Below are 21406 nucleotides of genomic sequence, written 5' to 3' on the forward strand. Positions count from 1 at the left end.
CGAGAGATCTCAGATTCTGGTGGCAGCCTTGACTCAATTCTTGAAGTATTTGACTCCCAGTATATTCTCGATGATTTCCCTGGAGTGACGCTATGGCTTCCATAAGGAAGAGGTTTTTTCCGTTTATCCAAAATGCATTCAAAATCTTATTTAAAAAAAGAAGAATCAATAGTATAAGATTCTAGCAGTCAAAAGTTTAAGTATATTTTAAGCATATTTATTTATATTTGTATATGCACACATGTATTTAAAAGAGCAAAAAGAACAATATAGCTCCCTGATTAACCAACTCATTTTGTAAGGTATTGTCCTATGGTACTTTTCTTTGAAAATCAATAAATACCAAGCAAGGATTAATGAACTACAGCACATAGCTGCTGCAACTTAGCACTGATCTAAGTCAAATGATATCAAAGAGTTTTGCTTTAAGACAGGCATAGTGATGCATGCCTGTAATCTCAGCACTTGGAAGGCTGAGGCAGAAGGATGACAAGTTAGAATCAGCTGAGCTTCAAAGCCAGACTGTCTCAAAAAAAAAAAAAAGTCTTATTAATATCTTTTAAGTTTCAAAAAAAGTTTTATTTTAGCATCTTTAAGTTTTTTGGTTTTTTTGTTTTGTTTTTAAGTTTTTCCGAGACAGGGTTTCTCTGTGTAGCTTTGCACCTTTCCCGGATCTCACTCTGTAGACCAGGCTGGCCTTGAACTCACAGAGATCCACCTGCCTCTGCCTCCCGAGTGCTGGGATTAAAGGCGTGCACCACCACCGCCCGGCCACATCTTTTAAGTTTCTTGGTCCACATCTGAGGATGCTGAGACAACACATCTGGAAACCAGGACAAGCCTTCCTATATGAACTTCATGGACAGGAACTAAGTTGACATGGGATGTTTTTTTGGAGACAAAATGAAGCAATCAATGTAGAGGGATGGTACATGCAGAAACTTGCTATTCTGGCCTCCCTTATGGATGCTAGATTTAGGCAAGGAGAGATTGGCAATGGCCACTGAAGTCAGTAGGGTAAATTCTCATGAGGGAACTGTCTCACAGATGAATCAGCCTGAAGAACATTACAAAACCCACTGATGAATGATCATTTTTTGATACGATGCAGTAAGAAATAGCCATCTGGCCAGGCGGTGGTGGCGCATGCCTGTAATCCCAGCACTCGGGAGGCAGAGTCAGGTGGGTCTCTGTGAGTTCGAGGCCAGCCTGATCTACAGAGATAGTCCAGGGACAGGCTCCAAAGCTACAGAGAAACCATGTCTCGAAAAAAACAAAAAACAAAAAAAGCTATCTGTGAGACAGTCTGGCCAAAGACAAATTAAAGTGAGAATCCAATTACACATCCACCTCTAACTGCTGGTTTATCAAAAAGGTAAGAGCAACATGACCATGCCAAATGATGCCAAAGGGTTCAATCAGAAGAGTCTAGATGACAAAACATTTTCCAATAAATTACAAGAGCGGGAAACGGGAGAGAAACAGAACTGAAAAAAAAAGACAGCCAAATGCAATGTTTGGATGCCAACTTGAACAAATAAATAAAAAATATATAAGAAACAACCATGAAGGCTATATATAATATTAAATGCAAATTGCTCTGCCTTTTCATTTCTGAGATGGGCTCTCACTATGTTGCTTAGCTGGTTAAGAATCCCAAGGCTCGAGTCATCCTCTTTCCTCAGCTTCTTCCAAAAACTGGACTACCAGTAGATGCCACAGCTCCCAGCCTTATCCTGTGTGGTGGTTTGAATGACATGTTCCCTACATCCTCAGGCATTTGAATACACGGCCCCCAATTGTACTCTTTGAGGAGGCTTAGGTGTGGCCCTACTGGAGGGGGTGCATCACTGGGGGCAGGCTTTGAGGTTTCAAAGCCTCCTACCATCCTCCATGGACTCTGCATCAGTTCCTGCCTTGAGTTCCTGCCCTGACTTCCCTGGATGACAGACTACTAACTGTAAGATGAAATAAACCTTTTCTCCCCAGGTGCTTTTGGTTGTGTTTATTAAAGCTAAAGAAAGCAAACTAGGGGGCTGGAGAGATGGCTCGGCGGTGAAGAAGCACTGACTACTCTTCCACAGGACCCGGGTTCAATTCCCAGCACCTACATGGCAGCTCACAACTGTCTGGAACTCCAGTTCCAGGGGACCTGACAGCCTCACACAGACACACATGCAGGTAGAACACCAATGCACATAAAATAAAAATGAATTATTATAAAAGAAGAGAACGTTAATTAGGACAGAAGTTCTCTGTAACCACCGTGTGATGGTGTTGGGAGGAGGGCCTTAAGGAGGTGAGTCATTCGTGTGGGCAGAGTCCTCGTTACCTTAGAAGATGCAGCAGCCTCTCCGAACAGGAAAGCAGCAGAAGACAGTATCAGAGGCCACACTTCCCCTAAAGTCCTGCTGTGTGCTTGGTTTTGTTGAGATAGGGGCTTGCTCTGCTGCCCAGGTTTAGCTAAACCTCCAGAGAAGCTGGGGTTATAGGCATGTGGCCACCATGTCCTGGTAGGACAGAATCTTGTTTTGGGGTTTTTTGTTTGTTTGTTTGTTTTGGTTTTTCAAGACAGAGTTTCTCTGTGTAGCCCTGGCTGTCCTAGAACTCACTCTGTAGATCAGATTGGCCTCTCGAGTACTGGGATTAAAGATGTGCGCCACCACTGCCCAGCAAGAACAGAATCTTTTGAGGATCCAGAAATGTTTAGTGAATCTGAGTCTGGATTTTACTTAGCACTGATGATTAACTTTTATATATATATATATATATATATATATATATATATTTTTTTTTTTTTTTTTTTTTTTTTTTTTTTGGGGGGGGGGTTCGAGACAGGGTTTCTCTGTGTAGCTTTGGGCCTTTCCTGGAACTCGCTTTGGAGACCAGGCTGGCCTTGAACTCACAGAGAACTGCCTGCCTCTGCCTCCCGAGTGTTTGGATTAAAGGCGTGCGCCACCACCACCCGGCTTCTTTATTATTTTATTTTTTTTCTGAAAACAGCAATATTGATGGTTCTCAAAGGTGGGCCACGGGAGTGAACTTGAGAATTCATTTTATTATTTTTTTGTCTACTTTTGTATGTTTGAAAATTTTCATAATAAAAATTTGAAAAGAAATGATAACCCTGGGGTTTGAGAGATGGCTCAGTGGTGAGCACCGAAGGCCAATGCAGAGGGCCTGGGTTGGGTTTCAGCACCCACAGGTGACTCACCACCACCGGCAATTCCAGTTCCACGGGATAGGGCTCCCTCTTGTGGTCAATGTAAGTATTAAGGCTACCCTTAGTGCACTTACACAAATGAGGGCAAAACGCTTATACACGTAAAATAAAAATAATCTTTACAAACAATTGTAAACCTTTCTAAAGTTCCAGCTAATTAGAAGACCATTCGAGTGAGTTTGGTCCAAAAGGAGCGGATCACGTCCTGGTGACTTACCGACTGTGTGGTAATACGCTGAAAGGGCGGAAGCCTTTACGCATCTGAGTCCTCCAAGGACTTCTGTTAGCATTTTATAGATCTGCTGCTGTGCTCCATTCATGACACCAATATCTTTAGAAAAATTATGAAAATTAAAAGCCATCCTAACTCTACAAACTGGAAAAATGAATTTTTTTTACCAGAGCTTCAGGACTGGCCAGGTGGCTCAGCAGTTTTGTAAAGGGCTCGCCCCACAAGGCTAAGGTGCTGTGTGATCCCCAGGGTCCAGACAAAGGGAAGGAGGGAACTGACTTCAGAAAGCCGTCCTCAGACCTCCACACACGCCTGTGTGTGCCACCACAGGCGCACACAGAAGTAAATACAGTAAGAGCTTAACACAATCCGTGTGGAAAAACTCTAAATTCAATAGGAGATAACTGCCTGCTTGCAAGCGGTCAGCGTCCTAGTTAAGAAATTCCTGTAAAATGAATCCCACTTACCGGGTATTTAACAAGCTGTAATCCCTCCTGGAAACCCTAGCCATATTGAAATTTAATGGTGATAATAACAATGCACTATCTAGTAATCTGCTCGGGAATTAACTACACTCTCTTACCAAAAGAAAACAAACCTTTGTTATACTGTCCTTGACAAAAGCGGTCATGAAACCACGGGATCTGAAACTCGGGGCATTCCAAGCAGACTGCTCTATTTAACTCCATAAGGCGAAACTGGACCCTCGTACTTAGAGTTGAAGGTAAAACTGAAATGAAAAACAAATTACTAATGGATTTGGATAGCCCAGACCTACCAGAAACTTCATTTCTTCATATCATGACCTCCACTGTTGGCAGATACTTTAACTCTTACATGAGAGAGTCACTTCATTTGTGAATGTGTCACATCTTTAAGTTGATACATTTGGTAACATGGTTAAGATTGATTTCTGCCAGGAGATGATGGCACAGTCCTTTAATCCCAGCACTTTAATCCTAGACTGATCTCTGCGAGTTTGAGGCCAGCCTGGTCTACAAAATGAGTTCCAGTATAGCTAAAACTGTTACACAGAGAAATGCTGTCTCAAAAAAAACAAAAAAAGAAAGAAAAAAAAGAGCGATTTCTACACTTTGTGAATTTTAAAACTACATTTAAAAAAAAATGCTACCAAGATTTTTCATTGACTCTCTTCCATATTTTGAAATTTATCATAAAGAAACAATCGATGGTTCGTGTGTGACATTCGTTACTTGTAATGAATTGGAAAACTATAAAATAAGAACTGGAGTCCCAAGATATAACTAAAGTGGCAAGCCTTAAGTTCACGCACAAGGCCCTAAAATCAATCCACAGTGCTGCTGTTTTTAAAAAAAGGAGTTCCTGGTTTCAGATAATAGAAGTTTTATTACAGCAATATAATGATATGCCATGAATCCAGTAAAAATATGATATCAAAATATTTTATGATATGGGAAGTTGTTCAGAATATAGTTCAATAAAAACAGCAACATAAAAAACAATTTAAGATCTCCATCCATTTAAAAACATACTTTGATACGTAAGTATTTATATGAGCCCAAAAGTAAGACACAAAAGAAATACTGGAAGCCCTCGGGGAGCAGCCTAGTGGTGGAGTGTGTGGTCAGCATGCAAGACGCCATGGGCTCAGTTCTTTCCAAACAAAAGAACTAAAGGAAGGAAAAGAAAGCACCACCCCATTGAAGGGAGTTTTACTTGGTGGTAGAATTAGTGACAGTATCTAACTTTGATAGCGTTTTGTGTGCTTTCCAAAGTTTCTCTAATAGTCATAATTTTATTTGTTTTTAAGACAGGATCTCAATAAAGTCCTGGCTGGCTTGGTCAGCTTCAAACTTTCAACCATCCTCTTGCCTCAGCCTTCCAAATGCTGAAAGCATGGAGATATTTATATTTATATTTATATTTATATTTATATTTATAAGTGTGTATATATATATATATGTATGTATGTGTATATATTAAAACATACATACATATAAAAACACATCCCCACCCTCCCGTCCTGGAGATGAAACCCAGGACTTAACAAATGCTAAGCAAGCAATCTATCATTAAACTACCCCTTGGTCAATCATAAACTGCTTTTATTAACAGAAAATAATGTGCCAGGTGGTGGTGGCACACATCATTAATCCCAGCACTCGGGAGGCAGAGCCAGGTGGATCTCTGTGAGTTCCAGGCCAGCCTGGCCTATAGAGCGAGATCCAGGACAGGCACCAAAACTACACAGAGAAACCCTGTTTTGAAAAAAACAAAAACAAACAACAACAACAACAAAAACAGGAAATAATGTTATTAGCCTTTAAATGCTTCAGTATGGACACAAATGATACTTGCATATAAGATACATTTAATAAATTCTAAAAATAAAATACAGATACATACTTTCAAGTTGAGAATCTAATCTGGCTAAGAACTCGATGTTAAATATTTTCTTTAGTAGATCTTCTGGAAAATATTCAAGTGTGGCCAAAGAAAAACCAAGAAACACTAATGTAACAGGATCCAATGTACCTAAAAAATAAATTTAAAAATTATAATGTACAGCTGTTTCACATATACATACAGATAAGCATTTCAGCTAAAACTAGTTTTTTTAATGATAAAAAAAGAAAATAAATCATATCAACACAGCACTCACAAAATTTATATGATTACAAGTCAACATTAATTCTGGGGTAGGGACAGAGTAAGAAAGATGGACAAGAGAAAAGTCCTGCTGAACCAGGAACAGTGGCACATACCTTTGATCCCAGCATTCAGGAGGCAGAGGCAGGGGGATCTCTGTTTCAGGCCAGCTTGGTTATGTATTGAGTTCTAGACCAGCCAGGGCAACACTGAGACCCTGTCTCAAAACATTAAAGCAAGCCAGGCAGTGGTGGTGCACGCCTTTAATCCCAGCACTCGGGAGGCAGAGGCAGGCAGATCTCTGTGAGTTCGAGACCAGCATGGTCTACAGAGTGAGTTCCAGGACAGCCAGGGCTACACAGAGAAACATTGTCTCGAAAAAAACAAAAACAAATAAACAGAAAATCCACTTTCTAAGTCTCTATTTGAGACCATGGGGCAAAGGTGAAGTTTCATTTCTCTCTGGTTGTTGACGTATAACTAAATGAGACAACACACCAAACCTTAGCTCTAGGTCTCCTCTTTCCACATACAGCCTTACTACTAAGAAAGAACATAGCATTTTCCACACATGCATTTACGGCATCATGCATTCACACGACAGCCTTCTTTTACTTGTCTGTTAATGGACACAGTAGCACAAGACACCACTGGACACTCTCTGGCTGATAAATCCCACAAAATACAGAAAGCCCATTAGCACGGAGCCTCCAGGTCTATATAAATACACCCAATATGGAGTCTGGCATCTTGTAAGGGATGTGAAGCTCCCCCTGAGCACGGCTGTTTGGCTGATGACGTAGCACAGTTCTAAGACTAGTTCCTAGCTGTCTTTCCTGCCTGAGCTCTACTACCCAACCTCCCTGTCCCCACTCCTGACACAGAATCTGTTATTACTGAAGAAAGCACACATGCTCTTACCACAGCCCCTAGTCCATTCTTCTCACGCTGGGGCTCTCTTCCCTATCCACTGGCCATGCTGTTTCCTCACTTCATTCAATCCACGGTTGAAAATCATCTCCCAGAAGAGGTCCTGACTAGTTCAGCAGCACTCATTCCACCCAGTGCAGCCCACTCCACTATGTTCCATCCAACACACCTGTAATCATGCTCAAGAGTACTTGACCTTAAGATACGTACATCTCTATGTCAGTGCCCCTCACACAACACAGGAGTCCACCATTTCCATTCCCCTCACACAACACAGGAGTCCACCATTTCTGTTCCCCTCACACAACACAGGAGTCCACCATTTCCGTTCCCCTCACACAACACAGGAATCTAGCATTTCCACTTTCCTGCATCCCAGTGCCTGGGACAGTACCTGACAAGCAGCAAGCAAAGACAGAGCTGAGACAGACAGATCAGCTCTAAAATTGCCAAGTCATATGGACAAGGAGGATGGGGCTGAGAGTTCTTGAAGGTCAATCCAACCCAAAGTAATTAGGACCCCAACAGCAAAGAGAAGGAAAAAAGAAAGAAACTCCCAACCTCTGCTATCTGCTTCCAATAGTACAAAGGCCTACCATTTTTTCCAGTACTAAAACACTATTGGGAACTTTTAATAAGACACAAAGTTGTCTCCAGCAGTGCAGCAACTTTTCAGACAATTCATAAACATCTACCAAGCTCTTAAGAAATGTTTGCCTTAGCTGGGTGGTGGTGGCGCATGCCTGTAATCCCAGCACTCAGGAGGCAGAGGCAGGCGGATCTCTGTGAGTTCAAGGCCTGGTCTACACAGAGAGTTCCAGGACAGCCAGGGCTACACTGAGAAACCGTCTTGAAAAACAAAACACACACACACACACACACACACACACACACACACACACACACACCAAAAAAAAAAAAAAAAAAACCACAAAAAAACAAACAAACAAACAAAAAAAAACCCCAAAGAACTTTTAGAAAGTAAACCATGCCTAGCAGTGGTGGTGCACGCCTTTAATCCCAGCACTCAGGAGGCAGAGCCAGGTGGATCTCTGTGAGTTCGAGACCAGCCTGGTCTACAAAGTGAGTTCCAGGAAAGGCACAAAACTACACAGAGAAACCCTGTCTCGGAAAAAAAAAAAAAAAAAAAAAAAAAAGTAAACCATTAGGGGCTAGACACATGGCAGGTAAGAGCACTTCTAGGTGACCCAAGTTCAATTCCCAGCACCCACAGTGATAGTTCACAACCTTCTAACTCCAATCCCAAGGGATCTGACACTGTCTTCTGGCCTCTGTGGACACCAGCTATAGGCATGGTGCATAGAGACACACATGCAGGTAAGACACCCATACACATAAAGCAAAATTTTAAATAAATTAAAAAGCAACTATTAAAATGGCACAAAATTGGGGCTGGAGCAATGGGTCAAAGGTTACGAGTACTGACTGTTCCTCTAGATGAGTGTTTCTCAACCTGTAGGTCACAACCCCTGTGGGGGCGAATGATCCTTTCACGGGGTAACCTAAGACCACTGGAAAACACAGACACTTACATCATGATTCATACAACATTAGTACAAAGTTACCTCAACATGAGGACCTGTATTAAAGGGTCAAATCATTAAGAAGGTTGGGAACCACTGTTCTAGAGGCTCCTGATTTGATTCCAGCACCCACGTAGCAGCTCACACAGCTCACAACCATCCATCAGCACCAGTTCCAGTGGATCTAATGTCCTCCTTTGGCCTCCATGGGCACCGGACGTGTACATGGTACACAGACATATATGTAAGTAAAACACTTTTCTTGTTTTTGTTTTTTCATTTTTCAAGACAGGGTTTCTCTGTGTAGCTTTGCGCCTTTCCTGGATCTCGCTCTGTAGACCAGGCTGGCCTCGAACTCAGAGATCCGCCTGCCTCTGCCTCCCGAGTGCTGGGATTACAGGCGTGCGCCACCACCGCCCGGCAGTAAAACACTCATACACATAAAACTTAAAAACTGGGTGCAAACCACCATCTAGTGTGCATACCACAGCACACAACCAGCACTAGCACACATAGATATAGGAGACGGACAACCAGCTGAAACAGAGCGACCAGACGATCAGAATGTGGCATATTGTCAATAATACAGCCAATCTCTATTATAAAAAAAATCAGGAAGAAACAGGAAGGAAGTGACAAACTTAAACAAAGCTCTTTAAAAAGTAAATAAATAAAAAACAGAAGACAACTGAGGAGGCTGAGCACAAGGATCAACACTTCAAGCCAGGGTTAGGCAGATGGCTCAGTAAAGCACTCACTATACAAGCATGAAGGCCTGAGTTCAAATCTCCAGAACCCACATACAAAGCTGGCATGGCTGTATGCATCTGTAACCCAGTGCTGGCGGGGGAGACAGAAGGATCCTGGCACCTCACCCAGCCCTGCAACCTAGCCCATCAGGAAACTCTAGGGTCGGTTCTAACCACACCTCAAAAAATGAGGGAGATGTCTCAGCGGGGAAAGGGCTCACCAGGCAAGTTTTAGAACCTGAGTTTGGGTCCTCAGAACTCATGTAAAGCTGAGGTAATGGGAGGCAGGACAAGAGCATGCTGGGAAGCTCATGGGTCAACTACCTAGGAAAGCACAGTCACAAGCCACAAGGGCAAAGTCAGACACCTGAAAATCCCCCAAGGTTGTCTTCTGTCACCCACACACTAGAACACACACACACACACACACACACACACACACCCTCTGTATGCGCACATGCACACATAACCTCCTTGTATGGGAAACAAAAAAAGAACTGGTAACAAATGGGAAAACTTGCTAGCGGTCCAGATGGCACTGTTCACTATCCTGGTTACAATACTGGCATAGTGGTTACAAGAATGTCCCCTTTCCCTGAAGCATATACAGAGGACAATTCAAAGGTTCATTATATGCAGGCAAATGCTATGGGCCACGTAGACTGGGGGTTATCCTACACAGATGTTTGTCCCTTCCATCTTAATAGGTGTCTGAAAACCTTAAAACAAAAAGGAAAAGCAAAAGCTTCTCCGCAGAAGTCAACACTAAGTTAAAAGTGTATGGGGGTGGTACTCTATATAGACTATGAGAGATGAAACAGATAACCACCAACAGCAACAAGAAACATTAGAGCAGTTACTTGGGGTACGATTAGGAAGACTTTAAACACAGACTCTCTCAGGTATTCAGGGACTATTGAAGTTTCTTAGTGTGCTAACAGTGTGTGCTGATACAAGAGTTTCTGGCAGATGTATGCTTCAGTGATACAGCACAATACTTTGAAATAGCTGGGGGTGGGGGAGCAAGCAAGAGATAAAGCAAGTATGACAAAATAGTAACATTACCAAGTCCACACAATGGCTATATTGGTGTTCCTTCTTCAATTCTTACCTAAGTCTCATATTTTCATACAAAAAAGTTTCAGAGAAATGGATACTTCTCTTGAGACAGGTTCTTTCAAGACACAATAGGTGGGGAGGTAGGTGGATGGATGGACGGATAGATTGACAGACAGACAGACAGACAGACCGACAGACAGACAGATAGATGTCCATCCCAGGCAGCCTTGAACTCACCTCTATAGCCCAAGCTAGTCTCAAACAAGCAACCTTCCTGCCTTACCAAGTGCTGGTTTTTCAAAAATATACCACCACACCCAGTTTTAAACATCTGTGGTACAGAATTTCCAGTTATTATGAATACCCAATTATTGAAGGCCACAGTAACAGCTCTTAGTTCACAGTTAACAAGAATCTACTCATTCATTATATTGCCAAACACTTTACCTACCTACATAAGAATTAAGGCGCTGGATACATGCTCCCAAAAACTCATCCCTTTGAGGTGGATCATAGTTCAAAATGCTGAATGGAAGAATAACAGCATGGATTGAAAAAGGATGGATCTGTATTAACAAAACAGAAATTTAGTATGAGCTTCCGCAAAATTAATTTTAATCTACCATTTTAGAGGAAGTCTTTCTAATATGCCTATAATGAGATTATAAACATAGCACTCATTAACTTTTGCATCCTGCAATGATTGATTTAAATTTGTGCCTATTAGTAACTGTAAAGATGTTAGTACAGAAAAATAAATCAGCCAGCCTAAAACTTAATTCCGCTAAGTGAAAATCCCTCGTGTTCCAGGATCCACCACTCACTGAAAATGAACAGGAAGCAGCCCCAGTTAGTTCCATGTCATCGACACATTCATCAGAATAACAGCACTCCACAGCCAAAGAAGTCCCTCAGTTCACAGCCACCAGCTTTTTCTCCCATACATCTTTGCCCTTTGGTATTTTTGAGTCAGGGTCTCTACAGCCCAAGCTGGCTTCAAACTCAAGGTCAATTGCTGAGACTACGGGCCTGAGCTATGATGCCTGGCAGTACTGGGGGCTGGACCTAAGGCCACGAGTCTAGACAAGCACTCTACCAACTGAGCTGTATCCACTTTTCATGTGTGTTCACTCAGTCATCTAGGCACCTGTCGGGCACAGAGCTAAGCAAGTAAGATGTTTTTATGTTCATTTGTGAGAAATACTAGCTTCTGAACAAAGACCTCATCCTAATATACAGACAGCAGTGATTTTGTGTCTTCTCATTTGATCCATAAAGGAGCTTTGCCAACGTAATTCCAGAAACAAATATGCACTGATAACTTAGGAATGCTGGTGTCAGTGAATACCTTAGCACTGTCTCAGTCTTCATGCTTTTCTCACATTTCTAATGTGTGTGTGTGTGTGTGTGTGTGTGTGTGTGCGTGCACGCCACATGCACAAGTTTCAGTCAGAGGACAGCTTTGTGCAGTCGGTTCTCCCTTCCATGTTTATTACAAGGACTCCGAACAGCAAACTCAGGTCCATCACACTTGCACTGTTGGGAGGCAAGTCCATTTACTTGCTAAGCCATCTTGCCAGGCCTATAATTGTTTAATTGTGATACCCAGGATTACAGGGGGAAAAAAGAAGAAAATTAAAAATTAGTTATTCGCTTCCATGCAAATAAGCCTAGTATTCTAAATATTGCCTTCCACTTAAAAAATTCTGACTTCTGATCTTAGCTGGGCAGAGTGGTGCATGCTCTAATCCCAGCACTTGGGAGCCAGAGGCAGGTAGATTTCTGTGAGTTTGAGACCAGCCTGGTGAGTCACATAGTGAGACCCTTTCTCAAAAAAATGAAACAAAAAGGCCTCTGACTTTGTAAGGGCTGACAAAATCAAAGGATGACCACTAATCTCTCCAGATCTATGGCTAGAGGAACAAGATGGCTGTTTTCTTTTGTCTGAGACAGGTCTATCTGTGTGTCCAATCTGACTTTAAACTCTTGGCAATCCCCTTGCCTTAGCCTGCTAAATGCTGAGATTATAAGTGTGCCATCACACCCTGCTCCAAAGTAATTTTAAAGTGGAAAAGAACAAACTGATGAACCAGAAGCTAGAATTTTCGAACTTCACACTCTCATCTAAGTTTGAAAAGTATTTATAATTTATATATATATGTGTGTGTGTGTGTGTGTGTGTGTGTGCGTGTGTGCGTGCGTGCGCGCGCGCGCGCGCTTCTGGAAGCTGACAGCAGTGTAAAAGCAACGTCTAACATTTACACTTCACCTTTTCGATCTGCTGAACCACCACCGAAGCTATCCTATCGAGCAGCGGGGGGCTGAGGTAGTTAGTTTTGGAAAGAAAAGACGCGATCTTCGCCACGTTGGTGCCATCGATTTCATGCACAAAGCGCTGTAGGGCAGCCACTGACTCCTCCACAAGGGATTCTTGCAGCCATTGTCCTTTCAGAGGCTTCAGCTCCTCCCACAGGAGAACCAAGCTGCTGCTTTGCTGTAGTCGATGGTGGCCCCAGTGGTCTAGTTTTTGAAGGAGATTCAGTTGCTTCCTGGTAGTGCTGGCCAGGCACGCGTGATCATTCTGAATCCACCTCATGAGAGACACTACGAAATCACTCAGTTCCTTGAAGTCACACTGTGGTAAGACCGCTTCAATTCGGGACACTGCTGTTCCGCTGAGGTGAGGAGAGGGAAGCATGGACAGTGCAGAGACCAGAACAGAGGTCTCACTTGGTGTGACGCTAGCTTCCAATCGACTATTGTGGAAAGGGAGAAGGGCGAAAATGGAATGGACATAACCAACACACCAGAACAACCAAAACCACACAAACTATGTGAGTTAAAATACTGTTATATGACTGTCATCAAAGGTGAGGTAATCTTAGAAAGCCAGTTCAGCTAAGATTAATTCACAAGGTCACAGGGGTAACTAAGGAAAGACTAAGGTAACATAACCATGCTCTACACTTCATGCAAAAACAAAAACCACCATCAATGGGAAAGAAAAAGTCAGCATCAGAAGAGTGCCTAGCGGTGCTGCTGCTGCTGCTGCTGCAGACTCTGAGCTCAGTGTCTGCACGGCCATCAGAGCTGCTGCGACCCTGAATAGACTGGTACAGGGAGATCCTCAATGATACCAATTCCCATCTTAGTTACGTGTACCAGAAATAGAGTCTTAAAGTGCAACAGACAGACACCTGACCTCACTCTCTACTCCTCCTTTTCTAAACCTGCACAGTAACTGTCCCACCATGAGAACAGCAATTCTTAAACAACAAATTAAGGACTGGCCACTTTAAGGAAGCTTTAGAAGTGTGGAAGAAATTATTCAATCCATATTAAATACAAAACTGAGTTGTTGTGATTTCATTATTTGTTGTTTTTGGAGTTCTGAGTTCCTAAATAGAAAGAACAAACACACACATAACCCCAGTGATTGCTTAGAAAATAAAATAATCATGATATTCCATGTTAGCCATGGTGCATTGGTCATTTGCTATTAGTAAACTTCAAGTAAAATTAGTAATACTTCATTTTAGCTCAACCAAATCAATGGAAAACTGAGAAGACAATGTTACATATCAGAGCAAATACGGTAATTTTCAGTTATGGATGTAAAGGGAAAACTGTATATATGTTTAGTTGTTTAGTGGTCCTGGGACCACACGAGGGGCACATGGTAGTACAGTACAGTAGGTATAGCACCGATTTTAGAACGTCAATAATAAGCCATTTGGTTCTGTCTAGAAAACTCCAGCTATTTTATACACTATAAAGCAAACTTGAATAGATTTCTAAATGCAGCACTAATTGAATATTTTATTCTTTAAATACTTAAGTCTTACCTGAGAATTAATTCTCTAAGTTTCACAAAAAGCTCCTTATTTTGGAAATGTAGACAATTCAATGCTTGTGTTATCTTCAGTAGCTCTATCGACTTATAGTCATCCAAATGTTTATACAGAACTGAAGCAATTCTAAAAACAACATGTATTTTAAGCAGGTCATTCACTTATTTATTCAACAGTCACTAGACAGACTTCATGCCACACATCCTGCTCTATGGTAAAGGTTGGTACAAATGTCCCCTCGTCAATTCTTACAGCAGCACTGTCAAGATGTTGACAGAATCACAAATAACTAAAACAAAGTAAGCGTAATCATGGAGTGTGGGTTTGAAAGTGGGGAGAAAAGCATAGCTTTAGGGGAAGGTCACTCAACAGTAAAGAGCACTGGCTGCTCTTCCAGAGGGCCTGGGTTTAGGAGCCAGCACCCACTTGGTGGCTCACAGGGATCTGTAACTCCAGTTACAGGGGAGCCAACAACCTCTTCTGCACGCTGCAAGCACCAGGTGTGCACATGGTACAAATACATACACACCTGCAGGCCAAACACTCATAAACATATTCTTTTACAGAATATTTTTCTAAAAAGGGCATAGCTTTACTTCCCCAATTACAAAAAGGAAAAACAGAAAGAAAAGCTCACAGAGCAGACATCAAATTCCACATCCTATTGCCAAGAGTATTTTTACCATGCATTACTAGCAACCAGCAACACCAATCTCATTTTGTTTTTTTCTGGCCTTGCGGGGTGGGGGTGGGGCATAAGCTAAAAGCAATTGAAAGAAGAAAAGGGAACTGTGATGAGAAATGAGACCGGGATACTTAACTAAGGGGACATGCAATAAAAAAAATGAAGTATACACAATTTGGGTTTCTTTTCCTTCTTAAATCTCACATTACCAATAAGCTACTGGATGGTATTACACGGCCACAGTGAGACAAGTGCTCATGGAAGCCAAGTGCTGTGGAGACACCATCCTTTTGCAAGCAGGGCGCTTGCTCTCTGCACACAGTGGTGCTCTGCTTCAGTCTAACTGCATCAGGAAAGGAAAACTGCCGTACATGACTCCCACTGTTGTGAAACCACAAACATCCGGGAACATAAGCAATGCCTTCTGAGGTCATTCCTTATTACTTCAAAACAATTAGACACAAGCATTTCTGTCAGAAAAAGCAAGGAGATACTTCTGAGTGACAACTACACTGAGCACCACGAACTTCAGGAAAGACTACTTTTTAATCAAGTGCGCGTTTCTGCTTTCCATGTCTTCCAATGCTCCCAACACTGTCAGCGCTTGCTGCCTGGTCAGCTCCTCTGACATCAACAGTAGAGTTGACTTAAGCCTAGAAACAAAAATATGTTGTTTTTAATGTTAGGAAACTGGCTTCCAATTTGTTTTAATTAACAGTTTTTTGGTAACAAATAGAGAACTACAGATCCCTCTACTTACTATGGAGACCTTGGAAGCCCTGTTTAAGGGAAACTGCTCATCATACATATGCATCTACAGATTGCTATAATTCCTGGGCTGAAGAAATGGCTCTGCAGGTAAGAGTGTGTGCTACTTTTGCAGAAGACCTGAGTTTGGTTCCCAGCATCCATTTCAGGTGGTTCACAACCATCTGTAACTCCAGCTCCGAGGACTCCAACACTCTATAGGACTCTGAGGGCATCTGCATTCTCTCTCTCTCTCTCTCTCTCTCTCTCTCTCTCTCTCTCTCTCTCACACACACACACACACACACACACACACACACACACACACACACACACACACACACACACACACACAATTAAAAATAAATATTTTTAAAAGACAACTATAATTTGCCGGGCAGTGGTGGCGCACGCCGTTAATCCCAGCACTTGGGAGGCAGAGCCAGGCGGATCTCTGTGAGTTTGAGGCCAGCCTGGGCTACCAAGTGAGTTCCAGGAAAGGCACAAAGCTACACAGAGAAACCCTGTCTCGGGGGGGGGGGGGGGGGGGGGACAAACTATAATTCTAAATATTCCATATACTTAAACTGAGTAGGGGAATCGTATGCACTGCATAATTCTAGCCTCAGTCTAAGAAGGGAGAATCGAATGTTATTTGTAATTAATTTAATATTTACTTACCTTCTAGAAATATCTAAATGTTTTAAATGGAGTAAGATCTAACCAAAACATCATAAATATTCCTATGTATATCTTAGCCAATCAAGTGTCAGACACTGATCTATAATCCAGCTATTTGAGAGGCTGAAACAAAATTGCAAGTGTTCAATACCTGCCTTGAGATACTTAGTGAGATTGTCTCAAAATAAAAAGTAAATAGATAAGAGTGCTTGCCTAAAATGTGAAAGACCCTAGATTTAACTCCCAACACAACAACAAAAAAATCCAACTAAATATTCCAAATATCTGTATCTATACCAATAGCCTATGACAACAGAACTTCTTTAAAAAAAGAGATTGAACCAGACCAAACTCACTCAAGCTGTAGGGGCACCTGTTACTGTGCACCTAAGTGTTTTGGTTTTGGTTTCAGGGGAGGGGTTGAGATGGGGTCCTGCTTTGCAGCTGAGGCCAGCATGGGACTCCCTGTGTAACCCAGAGTGGCCTCAGACTCACACTATTCCTCCCAAGGACTGGGATCACAGCCTGGTACCACTATATCCAACCAAGAGTGTGCTTTCTTATTATTTTTTTTCAATTACTGCCAATCTTTTTTTTTAAAAATTCATTCCTAATAACAGAACTATTTGTTCTGGACTTGGAATAAATATTTGTAACACACACATATATATATCATTAACATTGTCTTAGTTAGGGTTTCTACTTTGGTGCTAAAACACCATGACCAGAAGCAACCTGGGGATTTTGAGAGTGAACGTAATGAAAATAACGGGTGTAAAATGACCCACTGTTTACACTACTGTCACCTAAATCCTACACCCTTCTGCTGGGTCAGGAGTCTCATGCCTCGGAGTGAACCCAGGAAGGGCTAATACTTAGGTGGGGCCCTCATTTTCTGTCTGGTCCACTGTGTAGGACACACCAGTAGTCTAAAAGTTGGAAGTCAGAAGAACCAAAGAACAGAGTGTAACAGAGGATTTCCCCTTCCAAAGTTGAATGGGGTCATTTTGATGAGCTTCGGAGTTCCGAGGAGAGCTAAACACGAAGAATCCGACATGAAAAGTAAACTTACTGTTTCCTCATCTCAGGTGCTGCCACTGGTCCCAACGTGGCGAACAATCTGACCAAGCTGGCGGGGTGACCAGCTGACCCGGGGATCATCTCAGCTAACCTCCTTCGAGCCAAGTCAATAAATTCAAAACTGTGGAACTGCAGAGACTGATACAGACTGAAAATCCTACTGATCGACTCCAAGTCAAGGTGGCTCATGTTGCTTACAAACACTTTATTACACCTCTCTATGAGTGGGTAATAACTACACTTGACGTTGCGAAGGAACAGTAATATCCTCCTTGCAGTGTTGACCTTGGAAGAATCTACAGCGTCAAAAAGAAGTTCCGTTTTGTTCACGAGTCGTTCTTGAAAACAGTGGGATATTAAAGAAGAAATGCTGACCATCAAGACAGACAAGGCCCTGAAGGAGAAAACAGACACACAGACTTTTATATTCCTAACAAAACTGACCGATTCTAAATTAAATGACTGGATACGGAAAGAAACTGGCAAGCATATTGCTTTATGCCATAAATTGTTTCATTTATTTTACTTTTTTCTAGCATCGTGAGAAAGAGTCCTCTGGCTCTGACCGGGGAGTCCCATGTTTTCTGCTGCCACATGCAAAAAAATGTGATGGATGGCTGGGGACATGGCAGGTAAACTCAGTAAGTTAAAGATCTTAGCTCCTTCAGAGAGCTCAAGAATACCAATAGCTTTTGCCGTCACTGTTGTATTGGATGAGGATGATGAACTCACAAGAGATGCAGTTATAATGATGACTGACAGATCTCTGTCTGCACCCAAAGCCCAGCACCCTCACACACCCACCATCCCCAAATAAATGTACCTTAAGTCCTGTATGGTTTCCAAGTTCCTATTTACAATATCAGCTATTTTTCCCATTAAAGGGCTAAAATACAAATGCTGATCGGCCAGGCAATTGGAAAATACTGATAGCACATTAGTATCAAACCTATCAAAAGAAATTCGAGTGAGATCATTAGTATCAATTAGAACACACGATGCAGTCATAAAATAATAAGCAACAAAAATGCTGATACATTACTAACACAAGATGAAGGTTTTTCAAGGGCTGGGAATAAGTCAGTGGTTGGTTGTGTGCCTAGCATGCGCCAGGCCATGGGTCTAGGTTTGATCCTCAACATATATATATGTAATTTCAAATGAGGCACACACCTTTAATCCCAGCACTTGGGAAGCAGAGGCAGAACTCACAGGACCTCTGAGTTCTAGGCCCACCTGGTCTACAGAGCAAGTTCCAGGACAGCCAGGGCTACACAGAGAAACCCTGTCTTGAAAAAACAAACAACAAAAAATAAAAATAAAAAACATCAAATTTTCCAACGTGAGTTGACTATTATTATAAAAATATCAAATGATCAGACTTTTAAAGTCCAGTATGTCAGAAAGATTTCAAAGAGACTCACTCAAAATTATTTGAGTTTCACTTATTAACTTTTTGAGGTAACATGGAATATTGACTCGTTTGCATATTAGCAAATAAGTAAAAATCTCTAGATAGGAAAATGATCCCGTTTCTTCAAGTGACTGACAAGACAAAAATGCACTGTTGGAAATTCCAATGCTGTCTTTTCCCTTTCTTTCTTTTTTGTTAGTTCTGGAGATCAAAGCGCAGGGTTTGGACGTACGTTTGGCAAGCACTACCACTGAATTACGTCCCCACTAACTAGGTTTTAATTTGTTGCTATTGTTTTGTTCTGCTTATTAAAAAGCATCAGGGTTGGGGGCTAGACAGATGGCTCAGTGGTTAAGAGTATATACTGCTCTTCCAGAGAACCCAAGTGGGCTGCCTAACCCTCATATCAGGAGGCTCACAACTAGGTACAATTACCAGCTCCAGCGGATTCAACACCCTTGTCTGACCTCTGCAGGCACCTGCACACATGTGCACATATCCCCCGGCTGGACACAACACACATATACACATAATTTTAAAAAGTAAAACAAAAAAATATATTTTAAACGTAAGGGAGTCATAGCAGCACAACACAGAATAGCCAACATTTACGGTACAATGGGTAAATCCTCAGTCACAGAACAACATATCACAGAGCAATAAAAAGAAGGAACCATCGAGCTGAACGGTGGTGGCGCACGCCTTTTAATCCCAGCACTCAGAAGGCAAGGGAAGGCGCATTTCTACATAAAGAAACCCTATTTAAAAAAATTTAAAAAACCAGCAGGTGGTGGCGCACACCTTTAATCCCAGCACTCGGGAGGCAGAGCCTGGCGGATCTCTGTGAGTTCAAGGCCAGCCTGGTCTACCAAGTGAGTTCCAGGAAAGGCACAAAGCTACATAGAGAAACCCTGTCTCGGAAAACAAAACAAACAAACAAACAAACAAAACAAACAAAAACAAAAACAAAAAACAGACAAACAAACAAAAGAAAAACCAGCTGGGTGGTGGTGGCGCATGCCTTTAATCCCAGCACTTGCGAGGCAGAGCCAGGAGGATCTCTGTGAGTTCGAGGCCAGCCTGGTCTCCAAAGCAGGAAGACACAAAGCTACACACAGAAACCCTGTCTCGGAAAAACAAAAAAAAAAAAAAAAAAAAAAAAAAAAAAAAAAAAAAAACCAAAACCAAACAAACAACAACAACAACAAAAAAAAAAACCCTAATTTTTGGCAAGGAGTGACGATCCTTTTGCAGGCCATCAAGATGACTCAGTGACTGAGCTGAGTTCGATCCCACACAACTGCTGAAAGTTGTTCTGACCTCCACAAACATCCAGTGACATGTGCATGCCCCACCCTTCCCATGACCCCTACAAAATGAAGAACAAACAAAGCGGGGGAAAAAAAACACAACTAAGAAGCAAGATCCTTTGGGATAACAAAGTTGGAACTGGGGGCTCTGAAGAGAATTTGGGGAAGTGGTGATATTGTCTGTGTTGTTTTTTGAGACAAGGTCTTCCTCTGCTGTCCTGGATAGCCTGGAACTCACTATGTAGCTCAGGTTGGCCTAGAACTCAGAAATCCTCTTACTTCAGACCATTACAAGCATGAACTGCCTAGCATGACGTTCTCTTTTTAAATGTGTGTGTTGGTGTGTGTGTGTGTGGTGTGTGTGTGTGTGTGTGTGTGTGTGTGTGTGTGTGTGTAGGCAGGTCAGAGGACAACCTCTGGGAAGTGGTTCTCTTCTTCCACCGTGTAGTTAGGGCTCAAGGACCCAACTCAGGTTGCCAGGCTTAGGGACAGGCGTCTTCATCAATCACGGAGCACCTTGCTGGTCTCTTTGGTTCAGAATCCTCCACCTCCCTCCAACTGTGAGTTTTCTTCTTTGACTTCCATTTGCCTCATCCTAGTAGTGGCTTTGGTTAGCACAGATTCCTAGAAAAGTCAAAAGACTTCCTAAACGGGTTCTGTTACTGTCTTGGCTCTCGTACATGGAGGACCTCCCACATGTATTGTAGAATATGCTGTATATTCACAAGAATATCCTGCACAGAGTTCACATTCTTCTGGGGTTTTTGTTTTTGTTTTTGTGGGGTTTTTTTTTGTTGTTTTGTTTTGTTTGTTTGTTTTGTTTGGTTTGGTTTGGTTTTTGTTTTTTTCAAGTCAGGGTTTCTCTATGTAGCTTTGCACCTTTCCTGGAACTCATTCTGTAGACCAGGCTGGCTTTGAACTCATAGAGATCCACCTGGGGCTGCCTCTCGAGTGCTGGGATTAAAGGTGTGCACCACCACGGCAGCTGCCACCACCACCCATCTACATTCTTCTTGATGATGATCAGTTATGGTCACATGAGAAACACAGCTGTATAGTTTAGAAAGTACGTTCACAACAACAGTGTCAGCATCAGTGGACTTGAAGCTTACTTCCTTTTCTTTCCTTCTTCAGAGTGAAGTCAAAATTTATTGACAGCAACACCAAGCAAGCTAAGACGGAAAGGCGCCATCTAACAGGAACAGTTATTAGTGTAAAGCTTACCTCTTTAAGAAGCTTTGAAGGTGACTATAAGCTGTGGTCACTGCCT

The 21406-nt window shown here is 42.2% G+C and overlaps 1 protein-coding gene across 2 annotated transcripts in view; it reads right to left on the minus strand.

The window, feature by feature from the left end:
• The window catches only part of Fastkd1 (FAST kinase domains 1), a 51766-nt gene that overhangs the window by 14585 nt on the left and 15775 nt on the right, over positions 1-21406 (minus strand). For both annotated transcript variants that reach the window (XM_036186311.1, XM_036186310.1), the window contains 8 exons: positions 17405-17806; positions 15447-15557; positions 14214-14345; positions 12638-13124; positions 10820-10934; positions 5844-5972; positions 4054-4185; positions 3441-3554 (listed from right to left, as the gene is read on the minus strand). In XM_036186311.1, coding sequence (XP_036042204.1) covers positions 3441-3554; positions 4054-4185; positions 5844-5972; positions 10820-10934; positions 12638-13124; positions 14214-14345; positions 15447-15557; positions 17405-17806 — 1622 coding nt within the window. The remainder of the gene's footprint in view (positions 1-3440; positions 3555-4053; positions 4186-5843; positions 5973-10819; positions 10935-12637; positions 13125-14213; positions 14346-15446; positions 15558-17404; positions 17807-21406) is intronic.

This window comes from Onychomys torridus, chromosome 4, assembly GCF_903995425.1.
Source record: "Onychomys torridus chromosome 4, mOncTor1.1, whole genome shotgun sequence".
NCBI classification, from domain to species: Eukaryota; Metazoa; Chordata; class Mammalia; order Rodentia; family Cricetidae; genus Onychomys; species Onychomys torridus.